The 25,226-nt window shown below is 42.6% G+C and overlaps 3 protein-coding genes across 4 annotated transcripts in view; 1 reads left to right on the plus strand and 2 right to left on the minus strand.

The window, feature by feature from the left end:
• Positions 1-25,226, plus strand: part of LOC138846706 (uncharacterized) — a 480,670-nt gene that overhangs the window by 327,070 nt on the left and 128,374 nt on the right. The gene's annotated exons all lie outside the window — the stretch shown is intronic.
• On the minus strand, positions 729-1,679 carry ORYCUNV1R1605 (vomeronasal 1 receptor oryCunV1R1605). Its single transcript, NM_001167292.1, is given in 1 exon segment — positions 729-1,679. A coding segment is annotated over 1 exon segment (951 nt).
• On the minus strand, positions 15,557-16,502 carry ORYCUNV1R1628 (vomeronasal 1 receptor oryCunV1R1628). The gene is given in 2 exon segments (NM_001167314.1): positions 15,557-16,007; positions 16,009-16,502. Coding segments are annotated over 2 exon segments (945 nt in total).

Here is a 25,226-nt window from a genome sequence, read left to right on the forward strand (position 1 = left end):
CATCTGCTTATCCCTCTACTAAATACAGAACCAAGGAAGTAGTAAGTACTAAAACCACTGATACTCAATGATATAGACAACAGCTATAGCAATAATAAAATATCAGTATGTCAGTTTTGCTTGTGTACATTACATTTTTTCCATACACAGACTAGTCAGGTGCACAAGAACTAAGCTGTAGCTCTCAGCTCCGTGGCCTATACCCAGAACCCCACAGTCACAGGGTGTAGGGGTCCAGTCTCCACCATGAAGGTGCCCTGTCCCCAGCCTGGTGGCCTCCGGCAGTGGTGGCACTGCCAGCTATTCCCTGAGTGAGGACTGAGCTCAGCTCTAGCTCTATCAGCAAATAGTTTGTCAGGTTGCTGGGGGAGGGGAGAAGATCCACATGGCCTCCTTTCACAGAGCTAAGTAGTCACCCTGCCCACCACAGACTCCCCAGGCCAGCCCTGCATCCCTGCATCCAGTGAGGAACTTCCTCAGTTCTCCTCACTGCTGCATGGGTTCTGTTTGTCCATTCTCCACTGAACCTTCCCCTGTCCCCTGAGAATGCCGTCCTTCCTTGGTTTTTCTGGAATTTTTATGTGGATAACATCAATCTGGCTTCCCCATATTCCACCATCTTGGAGCTCCCTATTTTCATACATTTCAATAAACCCAGAGAACACATTCTATAGGAGATCATTAAGCACTTTCATGTCAAAGTATTTGCTCATGAAGAGACATGTTATTTATTCCTGAACAAGTAAACACTTACTTTCCTTCTCCCATATGGATTTGAAAAGCTGGATCATTCGATTTTCACTACTGATGAGCACGAGAGGTCCAATGGTGGCATAGCCATTGCCCACCAACATCAGGAGACAGAGGTGACCTGGGTCAATTTTCCACCACATCCCTGAGAAGGAGAACACCATGCAGTCCAACAAGTACAGGAGCACAAAGACACTCATGAGCAGAAGAATGGTCTGGGTGGCCCTGTGCTCTGGGGAGGCTCTTGGAGAGAGGCTGGTGCTGTGAAGGTGCTGGGACCTCCTCTTGTGCCTGCACAGGAGAGTCACCATGTACCCACTTGAGATGGCCATGAGCCCTAGCAGGGAGACATCCCTGAAGATAGCAGTTACATAAAAAGTATACCAGGGTAAGTAGCTCAGGGGCCTAAGAGAGCAGGACTTAGTGACAAACATAAGACTGTTGGACGTACGATTTGTGGTGGCAGTAGTGGATATGAAGAAGCGAGCACTGATGAAGAAATTGAAAAGCCACAGGAAGAGAAACCCACATATGATGTGGTGTGATGCTGTGTGCTTGAACTTTGCCAAACAGGAGCTCCTGGGGCTGAGGGTGATGGCCTGGAGGACGCTCAGCAGGCAGGTGGTGCCCAGGGAGAGGCCCCGCATCACCTGGTACAAGTAGTTGACAGCTTTACATGTGATGTCCTCCCATAACTGCGGATTCTCAAGAATGTCTGCAGCTATGACCCCCACAGTGATCAGCATCACCAGGTGGATGAGGGCCAGGTGCCCAATGGCCAGGTCGGTGGGCCTGGGCCTGTGCTTGAGAAAGAACCAGAGGACGTGGAAGAGAAGAAGGAAGGCGTTGGCTGTGATCCCAATGCTGACTTCCGAGAAAAAGGCATTTCTTATGGCAATAAAATTTAAAAGTATATTGTTTGTACTCATCTTTTGTGGAGGGGAGAAAAAGCATTTAGAGAATGAGGAAAAAGTAAGAAAAGTTATGTATAACAAATATGAATACCTTTATGATTCAGAACCACAGGTACCCCCTTGTGGATCAATGTGGATCAATCCCAATGTACCCCTTCTGCCTGGATTACTGCAGCTCCTCTCTCCCTCTCCTGGGAGCCACTCTGTTTCCAGCTGCACACCTGCTGGTTGTGGTTAGATACTGCATCCCACTGCTCAGCTCCCACAGGACCTGGACAGTAAAATTGTCATTATATGAAAAGTACTCGCAGAGTGTTACCTTCTTTTTACTTTTTCAATATTGAGGGCAATGAGTTTCCCCTTGAATCTGCAAATCCTGATTAAATTCTGATTACTTAATAAGAGTACTAGAATTTTTGGTGATTTCTAATGAGCACTTTAGGAAAGCAGAAATCAGACCACACATGCAATAATAATCAATGGTATGTCTATGTATACACTTAGTTTTATCTCACTGCTATGATATTTTTGTTTATTTCCAGATAAACACTTTTAATTCATGAGAGACCAAATGTTGATTAGTATAGAATCTGAATTTGAATGTCTGATCTGAGTTTTGCTAAATGTGTGACCTTCAAGTGTCACTGAACACATGAGCCCAAGTCATCTCATCTGTAACTACAGTGAGCATGTCACTTACTAGAGATGCTGTGTGTGCAGGGTTTAGGTAAACAGATGAGCAAGCACAGTGCCTGGGGGACAGTGGTCTCTGTGGAAACTTCAGCCATGGCTGTCCCTGTGAGGTTTTCCTCATGAGCTCACCTTGAGAGAGTGCCATCCTTTCCTAACTTTCCAGCTCTGTCCCAGCTTAGAGGAGCAGGGGGCCATGAGCACCACAGTAGCAGACGCTGAATGCCCTCTGTTCCATGGTTCCTTCTCTCTGTGTTCCTGGCTGTGGAAACCGCAGTGACTATGTTCATAGTCTAAGCAGATGGATGATTGCTTTCTACGGAGATTTGATGGGACACTTGCTCTGCCTGCAACAAGAAGGTGGTTCTAGAAGGTGGTTCTAGAAGGTTCTGCACAGGGGCCTGAGCCTTCCTGTCTTCCACATGCCAGGGGGTGCCTGGGACCCAAGTGTTGAGTGTATGCTAGAGAACTTGGTTCTGACCTAGAATGGATGCCTCCCCTGTGCAGCATTCCCATCTACTTTGGTTCCTATCTTATAAATATGAGGTATATCATAGTGTTCAAAACCCAGTAATATTTGAACATCTGTATCATATGAATATCAGGCTGACTTGCTTCCATAGCAAATTACAGTGTTGTATTTTACCATCTGTGTTGCTAAGGAGCAGCATAGGGTTTAAACAAAATTGGTGGTTTGCATTTAAGAATTCCAGAACACATTAGAATTTGGTCTAAACCTTGAAATTTTCCAGTTTTCTACAATGGAAATTTTATGGTAGCATTTTAAACAGTTAACATATTTTTTTCTCAAGAATTGATCAAATAAATGACATAATATCCATACATTTAGCAAGATAAGGTTTGATTCTGTGATATGACAGGAAAAGCAGGAAAATGTGCCTCCCTATTCACCTATCTTTGCGTGTTAAGGGTCCTGTTCTGCCATCAAATGAACAGTCTTCCCAATCTTTCCTGTATTAACATGAAACTCCCCTGTGTACTGTCTATCTGTTTCACCTGATAGGTAAAATCCACTGACAGTGCCTTAAATAATAACATTTACTAGATTAAATAATATTTTAATGTGACACTTTAAAGGACTGCAGTGAAATTAAAGTTATAAATTTCTGTTTTTGGTTATTTGAAATATTTGAAATATTTGAGGATTTCTCTTCTGTAAATTGATATATATATATATGAACATCAGAAAGCAAATGAAATATGATTTTCTTAAAAAACAATTTTCTTGTATATGGAGGGTCTTTAAACTTTTCATTGAGATGCTTGTTAGGAAAAAACTATGCAAAGTTTCAAAATGATTTGTTCTGCCGTAATACACTTGTCTTTTAATTCAAATATTACCTAATTCTTTGAAGCTCCCATTGCTGGCTTTGCTTTAGTTTATATCTTAAAAAAAATTGAACCTCTTTTTTTTTTTACGGAAGATCAGTTTAGTATACATTAAGTAAAGATTTCAACAGTTTGCACCCCCATAGAAACACAAAGCGAAATATACTGTTTGAGTACTCATAGCATTAAGTCTCAATGTACAGCACATTAAGGACAGAGATCCTACATGAGGAGTAAGTGCACAGTGACTCCTGTTGTTGACTTTACAAATTGACACTCCTGTTTATGGCATCAGTAATCTCCCTATGCACCAGTCATGAGTTTCCAAGGCAATGGAAGCCTTTTGAGTTCTCCGACTCTTATCTTGTTTAGACAAGGTCATAGTCAAAGTGGAGGTTCTCTCCTCCCTTCAGAGAAAGGTACCTCCTTCTTTGAAGACCTGTTCTTTCCACTGAGATCTCACTCACAGAGATCTTTCATTTAGGGTTTTTTTTTTCCTGCCTGAGTGTCTTGGCTTTCCGTGCCTGAAATACTCTCATGGGCTTTTCAGCCAGATCGGAATGCCTTTAGGGCTGATTCTGAGGCCAGAGTGCTGTTTAGGACATCCACCATTCTATGAGTCTGCTGAGTGTCTCTCTTCCCATGTTGGATCACTCTCCCCTTTATTTATTCTATCAGTTAGTATTAGCAGGTAGTAGACTTGTTTATGTGCTTCCTTTGACTCTTAGTCCTTTCATTATAATCAATTGTGAACTGAAATTGATCACTTGGACTGGTGAGATGGCATTGGTACATGCCTCCTTGATGGGATTAAATTGGAGTCCCCTGGTATGTTTCTAACTTTACCATTTGGAGCAAGTAAACTGATCTTCTGTAAAAAAAAAAAAAAAAGAAGAAGAAGAAATTATCAATTCCCAACTTGACTCTCACTGGGATTAAACATGACAATAGGTCTGAACTGATTTCATCATCATTTAAAAAATCATCTATTATTTTTCACTTTATGTTTGTGTGGGAGCAAACTGTTGAAATCTTTACTTAATGTATGCTAAACTGATCTTCTGTATATAAAGAGAATCGAAAATGAATCCTCATGTAAATGGAAGGGGAGAGGGAGTAGGAAAGGGGAGGGGTGTTGGTGGGAGAGACGATATGGGGGGGAAGCCACGTAATCCATAAGCCGTACTTTGGAAATTTATATTCATTAAATAAAAGTTAAAAAAAGTAAAAAAAATTGAACCTCATAAGGACGAATTCATAATAGTATAAAACTGATTTCCTAGCTTCTCTCATCATTGCTATGTTGTGATTCAGGGGTTCCATATGTTCAATGTTTCTCAGGAGGTTTTTTAAGAAACGGCAGTACCTATGGTGCCACAAAGTTGGGATCATCTTAGAAAATCACATTTTAGGTGGATCATTCTCCAAAACTGTTGAAAAAGTTTTATTTTTCCTTTAGAGATATTCTCTCAGAAGGAGCTGAAAAGCTTTTCCTCCTTTCTCAGAATTAAAATAAAGTAAAAGGATACATTCAGGGCTACCCATTGACAGTGTCTCCGTGAGGATGAGGAGGAGCAGCTGAAGACACCCAGCTGTCTCCACACTGTGCTGAGTGCACACTGAGAATATCCTGAGATTTCCTCATCGTGTTGCACAGAGAACACTCCTGACCTGTGGAGGACTGTTGGAGCCCTGTCTCTTCTGAGGCTGCCACAAACCTCCCTGCAGTCACAATAGGTCCCCCATCACACCCTGCCTAGGAACCCACCCACCCTGACTGCCCATCTGTGGAATAAAGAGGCACTTACCCAGGACGACAGCTGGGAGGATCCATGCACCTGAGAGGAACCTGCAGGGTTTTAAGGGAAGGTCATCCTGAGCTCATCTCTCTGTGGATTTCATTGTGGTGTTTGGGGAAAGGGGACAGATCCCACTGGGGACCACAGAACACAGAGTACCCAGTGGAACCTGTCACCAGTCTCTGCATGTTCCTGTATTCCCTCCTGCATAGTAATCTGGGGAGAGCTGATCTCCAAACTTTGCTGTGAGTTCCGTGACACTTGTGTGAGGTCAGAAGAGGCCCAGCCTTGAGGACAACACCACGTTCTCCCAGTTTGATCTGAGAGCACCTTAGTCCCAACCAGTTCCACACTATGAAGTGCACCTGACATGGGCAGAGAGAACTCTGATGTCCTCCATGAGTTCTCTGGGGCTGAGGGTCCTCTCCTTACAGGGTGAGGTGCAGCCAGGTCCTGACATCAGTCACACACACTGAACTTCATATGCAAGTGGCATTAGTTGTATATTCCATGATGTCTGATCTTAGTTTGAATTGTTAAGCTCTGTCTCAGACTAAATAGGAATAAAAACCTCTAACATGTATGGGTGAAGGCAACCAACTCCATTTGTAACCCATTTCATCATTTTCATTCTCCAGTGACCCTTGCTGTGTCCCCACATGTGATACAAACACAGCCCCTGCCTGGTGATGGTCCAGACCCTTTAGGAGGTAGAGCTCACGCCTCTGCACAAGGCCAGGACCTGTGCACACTGTGGCTGATGCACTGAGAAATCCATGCCCTCAGCCCTCAGGACAAGGAAAATGAGGGTTGAGTGATGATGGAGCAGTGTGTGGGGAGCCAGGATTCCCTGGCATTGGAGGAGACCAAGGCTTCAGATCTGATTGTTCTACCAACATAGAGGTGTCAGACAGTTTGGTCTGGAGCACTTCTGTATTGCTTCATTTTATTAAACTCATTCAGAAGAGAACCACTTAGAGTAGAATAGTTTCTGTCCAACAGTTCAAGAGATAAAAGTAACATGCTCTGGAAACAGTGTTTCTCACCCAGCTTGTTCACCAAGCAGAGAAGTGAGACTGGGTTTAATATAAATGCTGTGAACATGTATCCATCCATAGCCTGGGCTCACTCAGGCTGTGATAGGTGTGATCCACCACCCAGTTCTGCCCTGACTTTCCCTGACCAGGGATATGGCTCACGGGAACGGTGGCTGCTGATCCGACAGACTCAGTAGCCCTGGAACCAGTGTAGGGTGGTGACCACTGTGCCAAGCATGAAGTCTGGCTCTCCCTCTGCTCATGCACCTGTCTCAGCAGCTGGCTGAGCTGGCTTTTACTCAAGCAGCTACCTGCCAGCAATAATTAGGGGAAACCTAATCTTGATTATTTTCCAAAGTTTGGACAGGTATTTTTTTTTCTCTCCATCACTCTATGCTTTTATTTTTAAGTGTATTTATACCTTTATCTGTACAACATATATGGCTGGTAACATTCCTCATTGTAATACTTTGATGGGGCAGTCAGAGGCGAGACCACCAGGGCACCTGTTGGCTTAACATATGCTCCAGAGCTGGCACCTGAGTGAGCACCAGAAATGCACCTGCTCAACTTCTCATAGTCTTTGGGCAGTCTGGATGATTTTTTAAAAAATGTGTGTTTTATTTATTGGAAAGGCAGGGATACCAATAAAGATCTCCCATCTCCTGGATCATCCCCCTAATGCTTGTATCAGCTGAGGCTCTGTGGTGCTGCAACCAGAACCTGGAACTCAATCCATGTCTCCTGCAAAGGTAGCAGGGATCCCATTGTGTGAGCTGCCACCCACTGCCTCTCAGCAGGAAGCGAGAATTGCAAACTGAATGAGAACTCAAACCCTGACATTTTGACATGGGCTGCAGAAATCCCAGCTGACATCTTTACCAAACACCTGTCCCATTTTTGAACTATGGCATGTATGTATGGCATAGCAAGTGATGCTTCAATACTTTGGTAAGGTGTATGTTGTTGAAGTCAGGATATGCTTTCCTGAAACACCATTTCTTTATGGTGAAAGCAATCTATCTATATAAAAGTATATAGTATATTGTTGTCTGTTGTCAGTCTGCTGTGCAGAACAGCACATGCGCTTAGTCCTGTGTAACAACGATCAGTACCTGTTCATAATCTCTTCCCCCTCATCCCTTTCTCCCCAATATCTTGTTGCCACAATTATATCAGCTGTTTTTAGATAAATTATTTCTAGATTACAGATACAGGTAAAGTCATTTGGAAATTATCTTTTTGTACTGGCTTATTTCATTTAACATAGTAACCTCTAGTTCCATCCATATTATTGTAAGCGATAAAATTTTAGCTATATATTGCTGGATAGCATTCCATTACTTGCCAATAGATTCTTAATTATTTTAAAAGATTTATTATTTATTTGAAAGGCAGAGTTACAGGAGGAAGGGGGAGAGAGAGAAAGAAATGGAGATTTCTTCCATTTGTGGGTTGACTCTCCAGTAGCCACAATGGCTGGGGCTATGCGAGGTTGAATTCCGAATACCCAGAGCTTCTTCCAGGTTCCCACATGGGTGCAGAGGCACACATAATGTCTTGGTCCTGTCGTTTTCTTACAAATATTCCTATTGTTCATTCTGGATCTTTGCTTTTCACTAGGATGTGTTCTGCCTTCACATATAATGATGTGTTTGCCTGTTTTTGTTTCTGTGTGTAGTATGACCTTCCATGTCATTTATAAGGCTTTCCAGGTGGTGATTTCAAATTTTATATATTTTGAAATTTTTTTCCTCTTTCATTTTAAATGAGTGCTTCACTGCATGATGCATATGTTACTCAGGGTTGACAGTTTTATCCTGTAGGGCTTGAACTATATTTTTTCATTATCTGTTTATTGCTAGGATTTCTGGTGAAAAATCTGTCAAATGGAAATCAGCTAAAGGCTTCCTGCCATTTCTCTCTGGCACAATTTCTGATTTTTTTGTTTTACTTTTGTAATTTTGGGTATACTATGTTGTGATGAAGATCTCTCTGGTCATGCCTATTGATGTTTCATGTATATCCTGTTCTGGAAGTCCATAACTTTCCTCAAATTGGGGAAATTTTCTGAATATATATCTCATATTACCTCACTGAATAATTTATCTAGGCCATTCTGTTTATCTTTTTCAGCAGGAATTCCTAAGACACATATGTAATGTTGTTTGATGGTATTACATAGATCCCAAATATTGTTTCCTATTTGTAATCTTTTCATTTTTTGTCGTACTATTTTTTTTTTGACATGCAGAGTGGACAGTGAGAGAGAGAGACAGAGAGAAAGGTCTTCCTTTTGCTGTTGGTTCACCCTCCAATGGCCAACGCGGCCGGCGCACTGCGGCCGGCACACCGCGCTGATCTGATGGCAGGAGCCAGGTACTTATCCTGGTCTCCCATGGGATTCAGGGACCAAGTACTTGGGCCATCCTCCACTGCACTCCCTGGCCACAGCAGAGAGCTGGCCTGGAAGAAGGGCAACCGGGACAGAATCTGGTGCCTCTGTCGTACTGTTTCAATACATTTGTCTTCTGGCTAGGATTTTCATTCTTCTGCCTGAATGTGCTAAGGCAATGTACTTTGTTTTAATTTGACATATTGAATTCTTCATTTGTAATACTTCGTTTTGATATTTCTTTACTATCGCTAGTGCCCTACATAATTTCTCATCCACGTCATGTACACACTTCCTTCTTCCCTATGACAGATTGTTTATTTTTATGCAATTTTGAGACTCACTCTTTTGTTTTTTTTTTTTACATTTATAAATTTTATTGATTTTTTTAAAGTTTATTTTTGTTTCATTGACTTTCTATTTTCTTTTTTTTTTAACTTTTATTTAATGAATATACGTTTCCAAAGTACGAATAATGGATTACTATGGCTTCCCCCCCCATACCGTCCCTCCCACCCACAACCCTCCCCTTTCCCACTCCCTCTCCCCTTCCATTCACATCAAGATTCATTTTCGATTATCTTAATATACAGAAGATCAGCTTAGTATACATTAAGTAAGGATTTCAACAGTTTGCTCCCACACAGAAACATAAAGTGAAAAATAATAGATGATTTTTTTTTTAATGATGATGAAATCAGATCAGACCTATTGTCATGTTTAATCCCAGTGAGAGTCAAGTTGGGAGTTGATAGTTTCTTTTCTTTTCTTTTCTTTTTTCTTTTTTTTTTTTTTTTTTTACAGAGGATCAGTTTAGTATGCATTAAGTAAAGATTTCAACAGTTTGCACCCCCATAGAAACACGAAGTGAAATATATTATTTGAGTACTCGTTATAGCATTAAATCTCAATGCACAGCACATTAAGGACAGAGATCCTACATGAGGAGTAAGTGCACAGTGACTCCTGTTGTTGACTTTACCAATTGACACTCCTGTCTATGGCATCAGTAATCTCCCTATGCTCCAGTCATGAGTTTCCAAGGCTATGGAAGCCCCTTGAGTTCTCCGACTCTTATCTTGTTTAGACAAGGTCATAGTCAAAGTGGAGGTTCTCTCCTCCCTTCAGAGAAAGGTACCTCCTTCTTTGAAGACCTGTTCTTTCCACTGAGATCTCACTCACAGAGATCTTTTGCCAGAGTGTCTTGGCTTTCCATGCCTGAAATACTCTCATGAGAGACTCACTCTTTTGAATTTCCTTGGCAGTCACTTAATAAATCTTGTCTTAACAGTCTACCTTTGATGTACCATTGGGGGAGTCATATTGTCGACCTTGTTCAACTTTTATTGTATTTCTGCATTTATTTTTACATATCTAGGGAATCACTTGTTGGTGTCTGCTCTGAAGGTTTTGTTCTTGGAAGTGCGCCTCTATGATTTGGGGGAATGCCTGTGGATTACAGTTGTAATTGAGATGTGTGTGTATGGGTGGAGCATGTCCAGAGTGACAACCACCTTGGGCATGGTAGCTCCCCACTGCCTGTTGTGACGAGGCTGAGGGTTCACCATGCTGCTGGCATATTCACAGCTCTTCTTTGTACCATAGTGAATAAACAGATTCACTGCCACGACTGAGCTCACAGTGCCTGTGTACCCCACCCATCAGGTGTGCAACCTCACAACATTCGTGTGCTCTGTAGTGTGAGTGAGGAGCCCTCTGTGAAGTCCCTCCCTAGCACTCAGGGAGTCTGGAAGTTTTGGAACCAGACCTGGTAAGTGCCCATGAACCGAGCCATATGACATGCCCTTCTCAGTTTTTTGTCTGAGAATTTGCTCAGTCACAGAATGTGCCACAGTCACAGGATGCAGGACTCTCAACATAACAGGGTGCGTGACATTCATCCCCTCCCCTGCAAGTTGCCCCATCCCCATAGCAGCTCTCCGGCATGCAAAAGATTGGCTGAGCTCTGCCCCAGCAAGTTGAATCTGGTGCTTCAGTGTAGACAGGGGAAGGAGGCAGTGTGGCCTACCTCCCCACCGCTAAGTGAATTCCACCCCCACAGTATTTCCCGGCTGGACTCAAAGTCAGTGGGGACCATGTAGTTCTCCATCAGATAAATCACCAGGGCCACAGAGGTTGTTGCAGCCTCCACTCACCTTGCTCTAGGAAAATGGCATTTCCCTGCTGGTGCCATGAGCTTTGGTGGGAGAAAGGAGGAAACAACATGGCCTTCCTTCATGGAGCTGAGTGGATGCCAGCTCTCATGGCCGGATTCACAGTCACTGGGGGCTGCATAGCTCTCCCTACTCCAAAATCACCAGTGACCCATGGGCTTCTGCAGTCTCTTCTCAGCTCACTGTGGGAATGTAGCATTTGCCCACTGGCCCTGTTGGTCGCTGGTGGGGTACTGCTAACTCCAGTGAGTGTGTACACTATCCTTGTTGTCTACAATGATCCATTGTGTTCTGTAAGTTTTCCACTGAACATTTCTCTGCTACTGACCTGTGGGAATGTGCTGGCCTCATTGGTGGTGCCTTCCTGTGGGTAAAATCATGAGTCTTCTCTGTTTTCAGCCATCTGAATGTCCTCTGAAAACCTTCATTAAAGAAATATCACCCTAACCACAACATGAATGGCATACGAGGTGGGCATTTGGTTTGTTATTATGTTGTTAGAGTTGAACAGTCGTGAATGGGAGTAGTGCTCTAATAAAGGGACCCTCGAGAGCTCCCTCAGCTCTTCTGCCATAAGACATGGTGAGAAGTTGGCTGTACATGGAGTCAACTTTAAATCTCTTGATACCTTGATCTTGGTCTGGCAAGAATATGAGTAATAAATGTTTGTAATCTGCCACGTCTATGGGGTTGGCTCTAGTCTGAGGAGGAGGCAGGGCCTGCAGGGTGACCCCCAGATCTGAAGAGGCCATCACCCCAGTTTCTCTGGTTCTAGGAGAATCTGTCTTGCTATCACAAACCACCCATCACAAGTCATCAGTGACACTGCTTAGGCTAAGGTGATGGGGTCACTCACTTCTGGATCTAGTTGGGTTGCTGAATCTCCCAGAGTCTCAGTGGATGTCTAGGATGGTCATGTGCATGGGATGCTGGGATCATGGGTGGGATGGATTCCAGTGGGTTTCCTGTTATAATAACAACCCACTGCTGCAGCCTGTGCCCTGAGGGTGGCTGTGCGAGCAGCTCTCAATTTTACAATTATAGTACCTGCCAGGGGATTTACTTGAGCTCATAGTTTTTAGGTCCCCAGTCCAGGACTGGGCAACCCCACAGGTTCAGATATCTGGCCTGGCCTTTCCAGTTTGGATGAATTTAGTTTGTTTTTCTCTCCTGAGTGCCCTTCTACAATTTGGAGAAGAAGCGAGAATGAGCATTTTTGTCTGGTTTGTATTCATGACCTTACAGGGAACTCTTTCAGCCTTTTACAAGTACAGTGTTAACCTTTTTTCCCCCATGCATGTCACTTACCAGATGAGTGCATTCCCTTCTATTCTGATTCTGTTGAATTCTTCTTAATATGAAATGTGTTACATTTATCCAAGAAACCTTCTGAATCTTTTCAGGTCTAGTTTTATCCATTCTATTCTGGGAGATACTGCTTTAGTTGATTTTTTCCTGTAGAACCATCTTTGCATTACTGAGATTATCCCACTTGGTCATGGTGTCTTTTGCTTTTATCACACTGCTGCATTTGATTTGCTAGTCATCTGTTGAAACTGTTGCATCTGTGGATTTTCTCTGGAAATACTTACATCAACGTTTGGAATCAGTGACTTGCCAGTCTCAGAGACTGAGTTGGAAACTATCCCTTCCTTGTATTTCAAACAGTCTGTGAAGGTTACAAAAGATTGGTGCCATGGTTTGGATGTTGCCCATTTGTGTCTTCAAAAAGTTGACTGTTGGAATCCTGGTTCCCTGTGTGTTAAGATGCAGTTGGACTTTTAAGTGTGGGGATCTTGTGGGAGGTCATGGGGTCATTGGGGCCCTGCCCTTGGAGGGATCTCTCTAAATGAGTGACTTGTTCCCTGGAGTCCAGTTACAATGAAAGCACAGGACCAGCTCCCAGGTCTCTGTGGCTTCCTTCTCACCAGGTGGTCTCTACCTCTTTCTTGAACTCCTACCACTGTGATGAACTGCTACCATCCTGCATTAGCTCTTCTCCTGAGGTGAGCTGATGCTGGTGCCAGGCCCTGGAACCTCCACCCATGAATTAAATAATCCTGAATTTTTATTTATTATTCATCCTTAGGTATTTTGTTACCTTGATGGAAAACAAGCCTTTATGCCTTGCATTGCTATAAATTCCTTAAACTCTTGATACAGTCAGTCAGTGAATGCATGTGGTTCTGAATTTTGTTTTTGTAAGTTTTGGATGACTAACTGCATGGCCTTTCTAGTTACATGTGTATTCTGATTTTCTGTTGTACTAACAGTTTTCTTGAGGTATGTGACAGAAATGTACATATTGAAAGCACATGTATGATGATATCATTGCATATATCCCAGGTGACACTGGAACCACAATCACTTTCACAGTGTCCCCTGTGTGAATTTATTGTCCTTTCTCATGCATCTCCTTCATCCTTGTGTCTATACCCCATCACTCACCTCAGTTTTATCTCCTGAAGTTTGAAACTTGGTACAAAATCCAATTTCTATGTGTGTGTGATTTGAATAGAGTTTTTCCAGTAACTGTTGGGTTAACTTATGTATTAGTTACTTGTACCTGTATGTCTTAGATTTTTAATTATAATACAGTACACATGTCAGAAAAAGCACAATAATGTATAGATAAATGAGTTTTTTGTCTTCAGATCATATTGATGCCAACACATGATTAGAATAAGGAATGATTGGTACTCCAAGGGTCCTCACTGTTCCCTCCTCTCCATTTTTTTGTTAACTGGTGCAATAAGAACATATTTTCACCTTCACGGTATGATTCAGTGTAGTTCTATATATAACTACCAAGTGAGGAGACACACACAGATTTTTTTATTCTCTCTACAAGTTAACTACCACATATAAGAGAAGACGTGGTATTTGTGTTTTGGGACTCAGTTATTTCACTTAGCATAATGATCCCTTTTAAATCCACATTGTAAATATGTCATTGTTCCATTCTTTTTTGTGGTTGAGTAATATATACATACATCAGTTGATGGACATCTAGGTTCATCCCATATCTTAGCTGTTGGGGATTGAACTGCTATAAGCATGGGAGTGCAGGTAAATTTTTGTATGCTGGGGGTAGCACTGTGGCGCAGCTGGTTAACACCCTGGCCTGAAGTGCTGGCATCCCATATGGGTGCCGGTTTGAGACCCAGCTGCTCCACTTCTGATCCAGCTCTCTGCTATGGCCTGGAAAGCAGTAGGAAGACTGCCCAAGTGCTTGGGCTCCTGCACCCATGTGGGAGACCCAAAAGAAGCTGCAGATGGTGGCTTTAACCACTATACTGCAGGGTCAGCCCTACGCTGCCCATTTCTTAATGACATTGTTTGTTGTGTTTTGAGCTCCTTATTTATTATGGATATTACTCCTTTATCAGATTCATAGTTTGCAACTATATTCTCTCATTCTATTGGTGCCCATCCACAGTCTTTTCCTTTGCTGTGCAGAAGCTTCTTGGTGTAATTCTGTGAGTATCTTTGTTATTTTATTGTCTGTGCTTACGGAGTGTTATTCATGAAGGGCTTGCCTTGTTGTTGGTTATTTTTCCTATGTGTTCCTCTAGCAGTTGGATGGTTACAGGTCTTAAGTGTAGATCCACTGTGAGTGGGTTTTTGTATAGTGTGTAAGATAGGGGCCTTATTTATACTTCTGCATGTGGAAATAGAATTCTCATACACTATTTTTTGAAGGAACTCTGCTTTCTCCATGGAACAATTTTAGCTTGTTTGTCAAAGATTAGCTGGTTTTGAGGACACATGGATTAATTTCTGGGGTTTGTATTGTGTTCCATTGGTCAATAGGCCTATTTTAGTGCCCACAGCAGTCCATTTTGCTAACAATAGCTGTATAATGTTTCTGGAAATCTGGTATTGTGATGCCTTCAGCTTTGTTTTTGTTTTTTAAGATCACTTTAGCTATTTCTGGTCTTTTGAATTTCTACATGAATTTCATAGTTTCTTTTGCTAGTTTTCTGAAAAAATTCCCTGGAATTTTGATTGGTATTATACTGAATTTGTAAGTTATTTGATATTAATTCAACTGCATGTACTGAAAATTTTTTCCGTACTTTTGGAAATTGTGTATCTGGTCATTTGTTGGTGTCCCACAGATCTGGACACTGTGCTCAGGCTTGCTAATTGTTTTCTTCTTCCCCCTGTTCCTTTTCTAAAATAGTTCAAAAGAACTGTTTTCAAGAACAGATATTCTATCTTCAGTCTCACAAGTCTGTTTCTAAAGGTTTTCAGGATTTTTAATTTGACCTATTGAATGTAATAACTATCACTTTCAGTATTTTCTCATCCATATCATGTGCTGATTCCCTGGTGACAGTTAACTGTGTTGTTGTGTAACCTTAGAGCCTGTCTTTTGATATCTTGTTTCATGCTTTAGTCTGTCTCCCCTTTTCAGAGTATTTGCTCAAAAAAGACAAGTTATTTATTGATGAACAATTAAACACTTACTCTCCTCCCAAATGGATTTGAAAAATGTGATCATTTGTTTTTCACTACTGATTAGTACAAAAGGACTGACCATTGCATAGCCATTGCCTGCCAGCATCTGGACACACAGGCGCACTGGGTCACACTTCAACCACACCCCTGAGAAGGAGTATACAATGCAGTCCATCAAGTACAGGAGCACAAAGACACTCATGAGCAGCAGGATGGTGCGGGTGGCCCTGTGCTCTGGGGAGGCTCTTGGAGAGAGGCTGGTGCTGTGAAGGTGCTGGGACCTCCTCTTGTGCCTGCACAGGAGAGTCACCATGTACCCACTTGAGATGGCCATGAGCCCTAGCAGGGAGACATCCCTGAAGATCCCCAATATGTGAATTGTGTGCTTGGGTAAGGATCTCTGGGGCCAAAAAGAGCAGGACTTAGTGACAAACAAGACTGTTGGACGTACGATTTGTGGTGGCAACAGTGGAGATTAAGAAACGAGCACTGATGGACAAATTGAAGACCCATAGGAAGAGAAACCCACACATGTTGTGATGGGAGGACATGTGCTTGAACTTTGCCAAACAGGAGCTCCTGGGGCTGAGGGTGATGGCCTGGAGGACACTCAGCAGGCAGGTGGTGCCCAGGGAGAGGCCTCGCATCACCTGGTATGAGTAGATGACAGCTTTGCACGTGATGCCATCCCATAACTCCTGAGTCTCAAAAATGTCTGTAGCTATGACCCCTACAGTGGTCAGCATCACCAGGTGGATGAGTGTCAGGTGCCCAATGGTCAGGTCGGTGGGTTTGGACCTGTGCTTGAGAAAGAACCAGAGGACATGGAAGAGCAGATTGAAGGCATTGGCTGTGATCCCAACGCTGACTTCAGAGTAAAAGCTATTTCTTACAGCAATCAAACTTAAAAGTATATTGTTTTTACTCATCTTTTGGAGGGAGGGGAGGTAAAGCACTTAGTATATGTCTGAAAAAAATTAAGAAAATTTATTTATTACAAATACTGAGACCTTTGTTGGTCTCCAGAACAGTTCCTGCCTTCATGAAAATGTCTAGGCCAACACCATTGTACCATTTTTTACCTGTGCATATTGTCGTCCACTTCACACTTCTGGAAGCCACTGTGTTTCTAGTTACACACTTGCCAGTTAGAATTGGAAAATATTTTCCACTGCAGGGCTGGCTGACACAGAACCTGGAGTATAAAATTGCCATCATTGAAAATTATTTCCTTATTTTCATGTTATTTTTGTTTTAAAGTCAGGACAATGAGTTATTTATTTTTGGAGCTGCGAATTCAGGACACAGTGTAAGAGCGCTGTTTTTGATAAATTCAAATGAGAATTTTAGGGAAGAAGAAATTAGACCTACAAATGCAGTAGGTGTCAGGGGTATATTGATATGTACATTTTTCTAATGCCACTGCTATATTTATTTTAATTTACTTCCAGAAAAATCTTCTTAATACATAGAACCAAATGGTGGTTAGTGTAGACTCAGAATTTAAATTTAAATTCTGACATCATTAGATTATGACCTCAGCTATCAAGATATCTGAGCTCCAGTTATTTGTTTTTTTTTTTTATCTTTTATTTAATGAATATAAATTTCCAAAGTGCGACTCATGGGTTACAATGGCTTTCCCCCCCATACCGTCCCTCCCACCCACAACCCTCCCCTTTCCCACTCCCTCTCCCCTTCCATTCACATCAAGATTCATTTTCGATTATCTTAATATACAGAAGATCAGCTTAGTATACCTTAAGTAAGGATTTCAACAGTTTGTTCCCACACAGAAACATAAAGTGAAAAATAATAGATGATTTTTTTTAAATCATGATGAAATCAGATCAGACCTATTGTCATGTTTAATCCCAGTGAGAGTCAAGTTGGGAATTGATAATTTCTTTTTTTTTTTTTTTTACAGAAGATCAGTTTAGTGTACATTAAGTAAAGATTTCAATCGTTTGCACCCCCATAGAAATACAAAGTGAAATATACTGTTTGAGTACTCGTTATAGCATTAAGCCTCAGTGTACAGCACATTAAGGACAGAGATCCTACATGAGGAGTAAGTGCACAGTGACTCCTGTTGTTGACTTTACAAATTGACACTCCTGTTTATGGCATCAATAATCTCCCTATGCACCAGTCATGAGTTTCCAAGGCTATGGAAGCCCCTTGAGTTCTCCGACTCTTATCTTGTTTAGACAAGGTCATAGTCAAAGTGGAGGTTCTCTCCTCCCTTCAGAGAAAGGCACCTCCCTCTTTGAAGACCTGTTCTTTCCACTGGGATCTCACTCACAGAGATCTTTTTGCCAGAGTGCCTTGGCTTTCCATGCCTGAAATACTCTCATGGGCTTTTCAGCCAGATCCGAGTGCCTTTAGGGCTGATTCTGAGGCCAGAGTGCTATTTAGGACATCCGCCATTCTATGAGTCTGCTGAGTATCTCACTTCCCATGTTGGATCACTCTCCCCTTTATTTATTCTATCGGTTAGTGTTAGCAGATACTAGACTTGTTTATGTGCTCCCTTTGACTCTTAGTCCTTTCATTATGATCAATTGTGAACTGAAATTGATCACTTGGAATAGTGAGATGGCATTGGCACATGCCACCTTGATGGGATTGAATTGGAATCCCCTGGTATGTTTCCAACTCTACCAATTGGCGCAAGTCAACCCGAGCATGCCCCAAATTATACATCTCTTCCCTCTCTTATTCCCACTTTTATGTTTAACAGGGATCACATTTCAGTTAATTTTCAAGAGCTCCAGTTATTTGTAACTATAGGTAAGCAGGTCACTTATTAGAGACTTTATGTGTACAAGTGTATGAGGTAAACATGTGAACAGGTGTACTGCCTGGGGAACAGTGGTCTCTGCCTGTCCCTGTGAGGTTCTCTTGAGCTCACCTGAGAGAGTGCCATCCTCTCATAATTTGCCAGTTCTGTCCCTGCCTAGAGGAACAGGGGAGTGTGAGCAACACAGTAGCAGGCTCTGAACACCCTCTGTTCCTTCCCTCTCTGTGCCTGGCTTGTGCAAACCACTGTGAATATGTTCAGAGTCTAAGTAGAGGGATGATTGCTTTCTGCAGAAATGAGAATGGGACACCCCCTCCTCCTCCACCAGGAAGGTGGTTCTCCAGGGGGCCTTGAGCCTTCCTGTCTTCCCCATGGGTGGAAGTGCTTGTGGACCTAAATGTTAAGTTTATGCTGGAGAACTTGGCTTGACCTACATGGGGGATGTTTCCCTGTGTAATATAGTTATTTACTGTAGTTGAAACTTTATAAACATGCAGCAATTACTGTCATGACAATAATTCCAGTAACACATTTCACATATTTATCATTTGAGAATCAAGATGTCAGGCTGGATTTCATCACAGAAAATTGGAGTATTGGGGTTCTATACTGTAAGTAGCTAAGAAGTTGAACGGGTTAAGTTCCATTGCTGTGTAGCATTTAAGAATCCAGAGACCATGTGGAAGTTGGTTTAAACCTTGGAAAACTTCAGCTTTCAACAGTAGAAATTACACAGTAGCATGTATAAAATTTAACCTTTTTGAAGTGTTGGTCAAATAAATGACAGAATTTGATCTATGCATACATTTATGAGGATATGTTTTGAATATGTGGTTTGCTCAGAGAAGTGGTAAAAAGGTTGAGCACTCAGACTCCTCTGTCTCTGCATATCCTGGGTCCTGTGCTGTCAGTAAGCACACAGCTGTGAACTGCCTTCTGCGTCTTTCCTGTACTTGAAGTAAAAAACAATTGTCTACTGTGTAACTGGAAAATATATACTGATAGTGTTTTAAAATAGTAATAATTAATAGATAACATTTTATCATAACACTTTAAAAAGCTGATGAAAAACTACAATTCTCAGCTTCTGTTTCTTATGTTACTTCAAATACTTAAGAACATCAAAAATCTAATGGGGACTCATTTAGCAAAAAGCTCCACACTCCAAGTGTGAGAAGGCTCTTTAAGTCTTTCATTATAATGCATAGTATTAAAATATGCAAGATGTCAAGATGTTTTAAGTCAAAATAAACTTATCTTTTAAATTAATTTTTTCTCACAAACTTTGTATATTTCCCTTGAGAAGCTTTGGTGCATTCAGATTTTAAAATAAAATTGAACCTCACAAATACAAGTACACTATATAAATCTAATCAAATAGCATCTCTTACCACAGGTGAGTTGTGAGTGAGGGACTGCATAGATGCAGTTTCTCGTGGGATATTGTAAGAAAGGCAGGATGTACAGTGCCATGAACGTGGTATCATGTCAAGACATTCTATTTTAGGTGCAGCCTTCTTCAAAAAGTCTTACCTTTTACATAGGGGAAATTCTCCAGAAGGAGCAGAAATTCTGCCTCCTTTCACACAATGGTTATTAAGGAAATGGACCCAGTCAGAACCATGCACGGGTGCCCACTCACAGTGGCTCCCGAGAATGGCCAGGGGCTGAGAGCTGAATCCACCCTCCCAGCAGTCTCCACACTGTGCTGAGCACACACCACTGTTACCAGGGGAACACACAAGCCAAATATCTACACTTTATATTTCTATTCACATACTATGAGGAAGGGAATAGAAAGCTAATGTGTTAGCTCTTTCTGGCTGATATTTTATTAGAAAAAGTATTCTGCAAGCAATGGTCGTAGTGAGTGCTCCCCAGCCACGCTCCTCACACACACTCCTGACAAGCACAGCACAGACTAGGAGATCATAAGTCAGCAGGAGGAGCCAGGAAACCCTCTCAGATACAGCTCTGAGGAGTGACAGTGTGAGGTGGCACCTGACTCTGCTGATGGACCAAGCCCCCAAGTCACTTTCTCCACACTGGAGAAAGCAGACAGCCCTCAGAGAGACTGGAGACTGCTAACACAATGTCAAAAGATCACAGCGCTTACAATTTGAAGTTCTTAAAGAGGTCTCATGCGGACTGTTGGTATCACAGGAGAGGAAGGAAGGGCTGAGTGGGAAGGGTAGGAGAATGAGAGAACAGGACTAAGAAGTGTCTGAGAGAAATCAGCATCTGCTTGAGCACTGACCTCCAGGAGCTCTTAGATCTGATGCTGCAGGCTGAGTTCAGCCAGGAGCAAATGGACACCATGAAGACTCCTCCTACACCTGATCAAGACAGCACTCACTTCAGACAGCTGTGTGCTGCCCAGACCCAACTCACAGCCAGTCCTGTGCTACATGGCACCATCAGGTGGGCCAGGGACAGTGGAAAACACCAGGATCAGTGTACCACTGGTGGTCAGGAGGGAAGTGTATGGGTGACAGGAGGAAAACCCTCAGCAGATCTGAGTGCAACCGTGTGGCCCTTTTAAAAATGACTTATTTGAAAGTCAGTGTCAGAAGGAGACACAGAGATCCATGTGCTGGTACACTCCTCAGATGTTCAAAAACTGCCTTGGTAGGCCAAGCCTAAGTGAGGAGCTTCTTGCAGGACTCCCCCTTGGGTGGCAGGGGCTTAGACACTAGGGCATCATTCGCTGCTTTTCCCATTTCATTAGCAGGTTTCTAGATCGGACGTGGAGCAGCCTGGATTTGAACCAGCACCCATAGGAATGCCAGTGTTGCAGGCAGAGGGTTAACCTTGTACAGCACAAAGCTACCCCGTGTGTAGTCTTCTGAATGGACAGATACAGGGTGAAAATAAGAAGACGTGGAGGACATGTCTGTTCAGTCAGGTACAATATAAGCCTAATCAAGCTGTTGGACTGACCTGATGTGTACATGCTAGGATTTATGTCAGGCACTTGGTGGTGTGCTTAGATATGTGAAAGAGCACCTGTTGGTTTGTCAGTTCCAAAGAGGTCAACTTGACTGTCTTCGCCAACAAACATCGGTTCAGTAGATGATTTTGGCAATACACAGTGAATGTGTATCAAGAAGTACAAGTGTACTTAGCCACATATTCTGTGTTCTATGTTTCTAGCTGGAGAATTAGGTTGACTACGGTTCAGAAGGAGCTGACAGAGCACACAAACTGATGTTAGTCGCATGTACACAGATGTTGCACAATACATCAATTCTAGTAGAGTGAAGAAAAAGCTTGAGAAATATTTTGGTAAATAAATGGTAGCTGTTTGTCAAAAAATCTGGGTGACAATTTTATACAATGCAAGGTGAAGGGATTATAAAGTAAAGCTCAGGGTGCCTGCTTGCACTTGGCTATTGATGGTACCAATATTTTTATGTGTAGTCAGAAAATTTTGAAGTATTTTACTCAGTAGGAACTTATTGGTAATATTTGCAATTAATGACTTAATACTAATACTAAAAACAAGGATTTTTTTTTAATGAAAAAAGAAATCTAGAGACACATACCTGTCTTGAGATCATGTCCTTCCACTATTTGGCCGTAAGGAGAGATCTGCATCACCATCTTTTCGTTCTTTTTTTTTTTATTATTTTCAGTGTATTTCAGCATCAGTTCCCTATCCTCTAGTTTGGAATATCCTCAAGGCTAGGAACTGACTCCATGATTTTGAAATCTGTGCACATGAAGGCAGAAGAAGAAAGATCTTTAAGAGCAAATATGGTAGTCATTTTGTAGGAAGGAGAAGGTTAACGGCTCATGGCACTGTTTTGAACAAAGATCCCATTTCCTTCTAAAGGGTTACATTGTTTCCTTTTTTTGACAGGCAGAGTGGACAGTGAGAGAGAGAGACAGAGAGAAAGGTCATCCTTTTTTTCCATTGGTTCACCCTCCAATGGCCACTGCAGCTGGTGCACCACGCTGATCCGAAACCAGGAGCCAGGTACTTATTCTGGTCTCCCATGTGGGTGCAGGGCCCAAGGACTTGGGCCAGCCTCCACTGCCCTCCTGGGCCACAGCAGAGAGCTGGACAGGAAGAGGAGTATCCAGGACAGATTCCAGCACCCCAACCGAGACTAGAACCCCGGGGTGCCGGCGCCTCAGAGGATTAGCCTACTGAGCCACAGTGCCAGCCAGACTTACATTGTTTCTTAAAAAAGAAACTGTCACCGGTGCCGCGGCTCACTAGGCTAATCCTCTGCCTTGTGGTGCTAGCACACCAGGTTCTAGTCCTAGTTGGGGCACCGTATTCTGTTCCAGTTGCCCCTCTTCCAGACCAGCTCTCTGCTGTGGCCCGGGAGTGCAGTGGAGGATGGCCTAAGTGCTTGGGCCCTGCACCCACATGGGAGACAGGAGAAGCACCTGGCTCCTGGCTTCGGATCAGCGCAATGGCCCCTGTGTACTGTTTCACCTGATACCCCAAATCTACTGACAGTGCTTATTTAAAGCACTGTCAACATATTTCATTAAAATGCTTATTATGAAAAAGCTAGGCCAAGATTTCAAAATGTTTTATTCTGCCAAGATACACTTGTCTTTTAATTCAAATATTACCTGAACTTTTTAAAGCTCTGATTTACAGGCTTTGTTTTTTTTCATCTTTTAAAATATAATTGAACCTCTTAAGTTAAAGTACATGACATTATCAAACTGATATGCCTTATTGTTAAGTGGTAGTTGAGGGGCTACATACGTTCAATATTTCTCAATAGTTTGTGTAAAAATGGCAGGACATAAATGCCACAAAGTTGGAATCATGTTAGAAAATCATATTTTAGGTGGATCATTCTCCAAAACCATAGGAAACTCTTATTTTTCCTTTAGAGGAATTCTCCCAGAAGGAGCTGAAAAGCTTTTCCTCTTTTTCTCAGAATTACAGTAAAGGAAAAGGAAAATTTAGGATGCATCCAGGACCACCCACTGAGAGTGTCTCCATGAGAATCAGGATAAGGGGTGAAGACACAGTCTACTCACGCAGCTGCCTCCACACTGTGCTGGGTGCACACTGCGAATATTCTGAGAAGATTTCTGCATCATGTTGCACAGAGAACACTCCTGAGCTGTGGAGGACTGTTGGAGCCCACGTCTCTTCTGAGGCTGCTACAAACCTCCCTGTAGTCCCAATTTCCCCCAGCTTAGGAACCTACCCACCTGATTCCTAATGTGTTCAGTAAAGAGACACTCACCCACGAGGACAGCTTAGGGGATCCATGCACCAGAGAGGAACCTGCAGAGGTTTAAGGAAAAGACTCTCTGAGCTCATCTTTGTGGATTGTCATTGTGGTGTCTGGGGAAGGGTGACGGATTCCACTGGGGAGCTCAGAATACAGAGGCCCCAGTGGAACGTGTCACCTCTCTGTGCATCTTCCTTTATTAACTCATGGATAATAGCAATCTGGGGAGAGCTGAGCTCCAAACTTTCCTGTGAGTTCCATGAAACTTTATTAGGGCCAGAAGGGGGCTGGCTGGATAGACAGCACCACGTTCTCATCTTGATCCTGTAAGTACCTTCTTCCCAACCTACTCCACACTGTGCAGTGCCTCTACTCTGTGCTGAGACCCCTCGTGACCTCCTTGAGTTCCTTGGGGCTGAGGGCCCTCTCCCTACAGTGTGAGGGGCAGCCTGGCCCCAGCATCCACTGACACACAAAGCACCTGGCATGCCAGCAGTTTATTCCATGATGTTGTTCTTAGTTTCAAGTTCCAAGATCTGTCTCAGATTAAATGAGAAATGAAAATCTTATGGCCGTGGTCTTTGGAGTCTGTTTCATCATTTTCATTCTCTAACGATCCCTGCTGTGTTCCCCCGTGTGATAAATACACAGCCCCTGCCTGCTGATGGTCCAGACCCTTCAGGAGGTGGAGCTCACACCTGTGTTCAAGGATGGGACCCGTGCACTCTGTGGCTGATGCAGAGAGAAATCAATGTCCTCAGCCCTCCAAGGGCAAGGACTCTGAGGACTTAGTGATGATGGAGCAGTGTGGGGGAAGCCAGCATCTCCTGGCACTGGAGGAGCCCCAGGCTTCAGATGTGATTGTGCTCCCAAAGTAGAGACGTCAGCCACGGGGATCTGGAACAACTCTGACCATTTTATGAAGTTCATCTTCAAGGGAATCTCTTACAGGATGAAATTCTGTCTATTCCGCAGTTCAGTGAGATAAAAGTAAAATGCCCAGGAAACTCCGTTGCTCACCCAGCTTGTCCACGAAGTAGAGCAGTGAGACTGGGTTTAATACAAAGGCTAGGGGCAATGTGTGTCCATCAGTAGTCTGAGCTCACGCAGGCTGTGATAGGTGTGACCCACCACCACCCAGTTCTGCTCTGGCTTTCCCTGATCTGGGACACGGCTCCTGGGGGTAGTAGCTCTGATCTGACAGACTCAGTGGCCATAGAATCCATTTTGGTTTGTGACCATATCAAAGATCCAATTTGCTCACCTCCTTAACAAAAGTTACATCTTCCATGTTATATTGTCATCCTAGGAATTTGAACAGGCTTTTCATATGCCTTTGATTTTACATTTTTTCATGCTAAAGCTGTTGAACATTTTTATGAGATTACTGGCCATTTGTATATCTTGTTTTTTTTTTTTTTGGAGACAACTATAGTTCTATTGTTTTAAAAATATCTTACTTCAGAATAGTTTTAAACTTACAAAACAAAAATTGTAAAGAGTGGACACACACATCACAACTGGCTTCCCCTATTAGTAAGATATTGGAATCATATTCTTTGCGCACTTTTAGCTGTATGGTTTAAAATTATTTTTATTAATACATAAATTGAAATTATAAAGAGATGAGATTTCATGTA

The sequence above is a fragment of the Oryctolagus cuniculus genome, chromosome 10, assembly GCF_051225735.1.
Source record: "Oryctolagus cuniculus isolate XC-2025 breed Fujian yellow rabbit chromosome 10, ASM5122573v1, whole genome shotgun sequence".
Lineage (NCBI taxonomy): Eukaryota > Metazoa > Chordata > Mammalia > Lagomorpha > Leporidae > Oryctolagus > Oryctolagus cuniculus.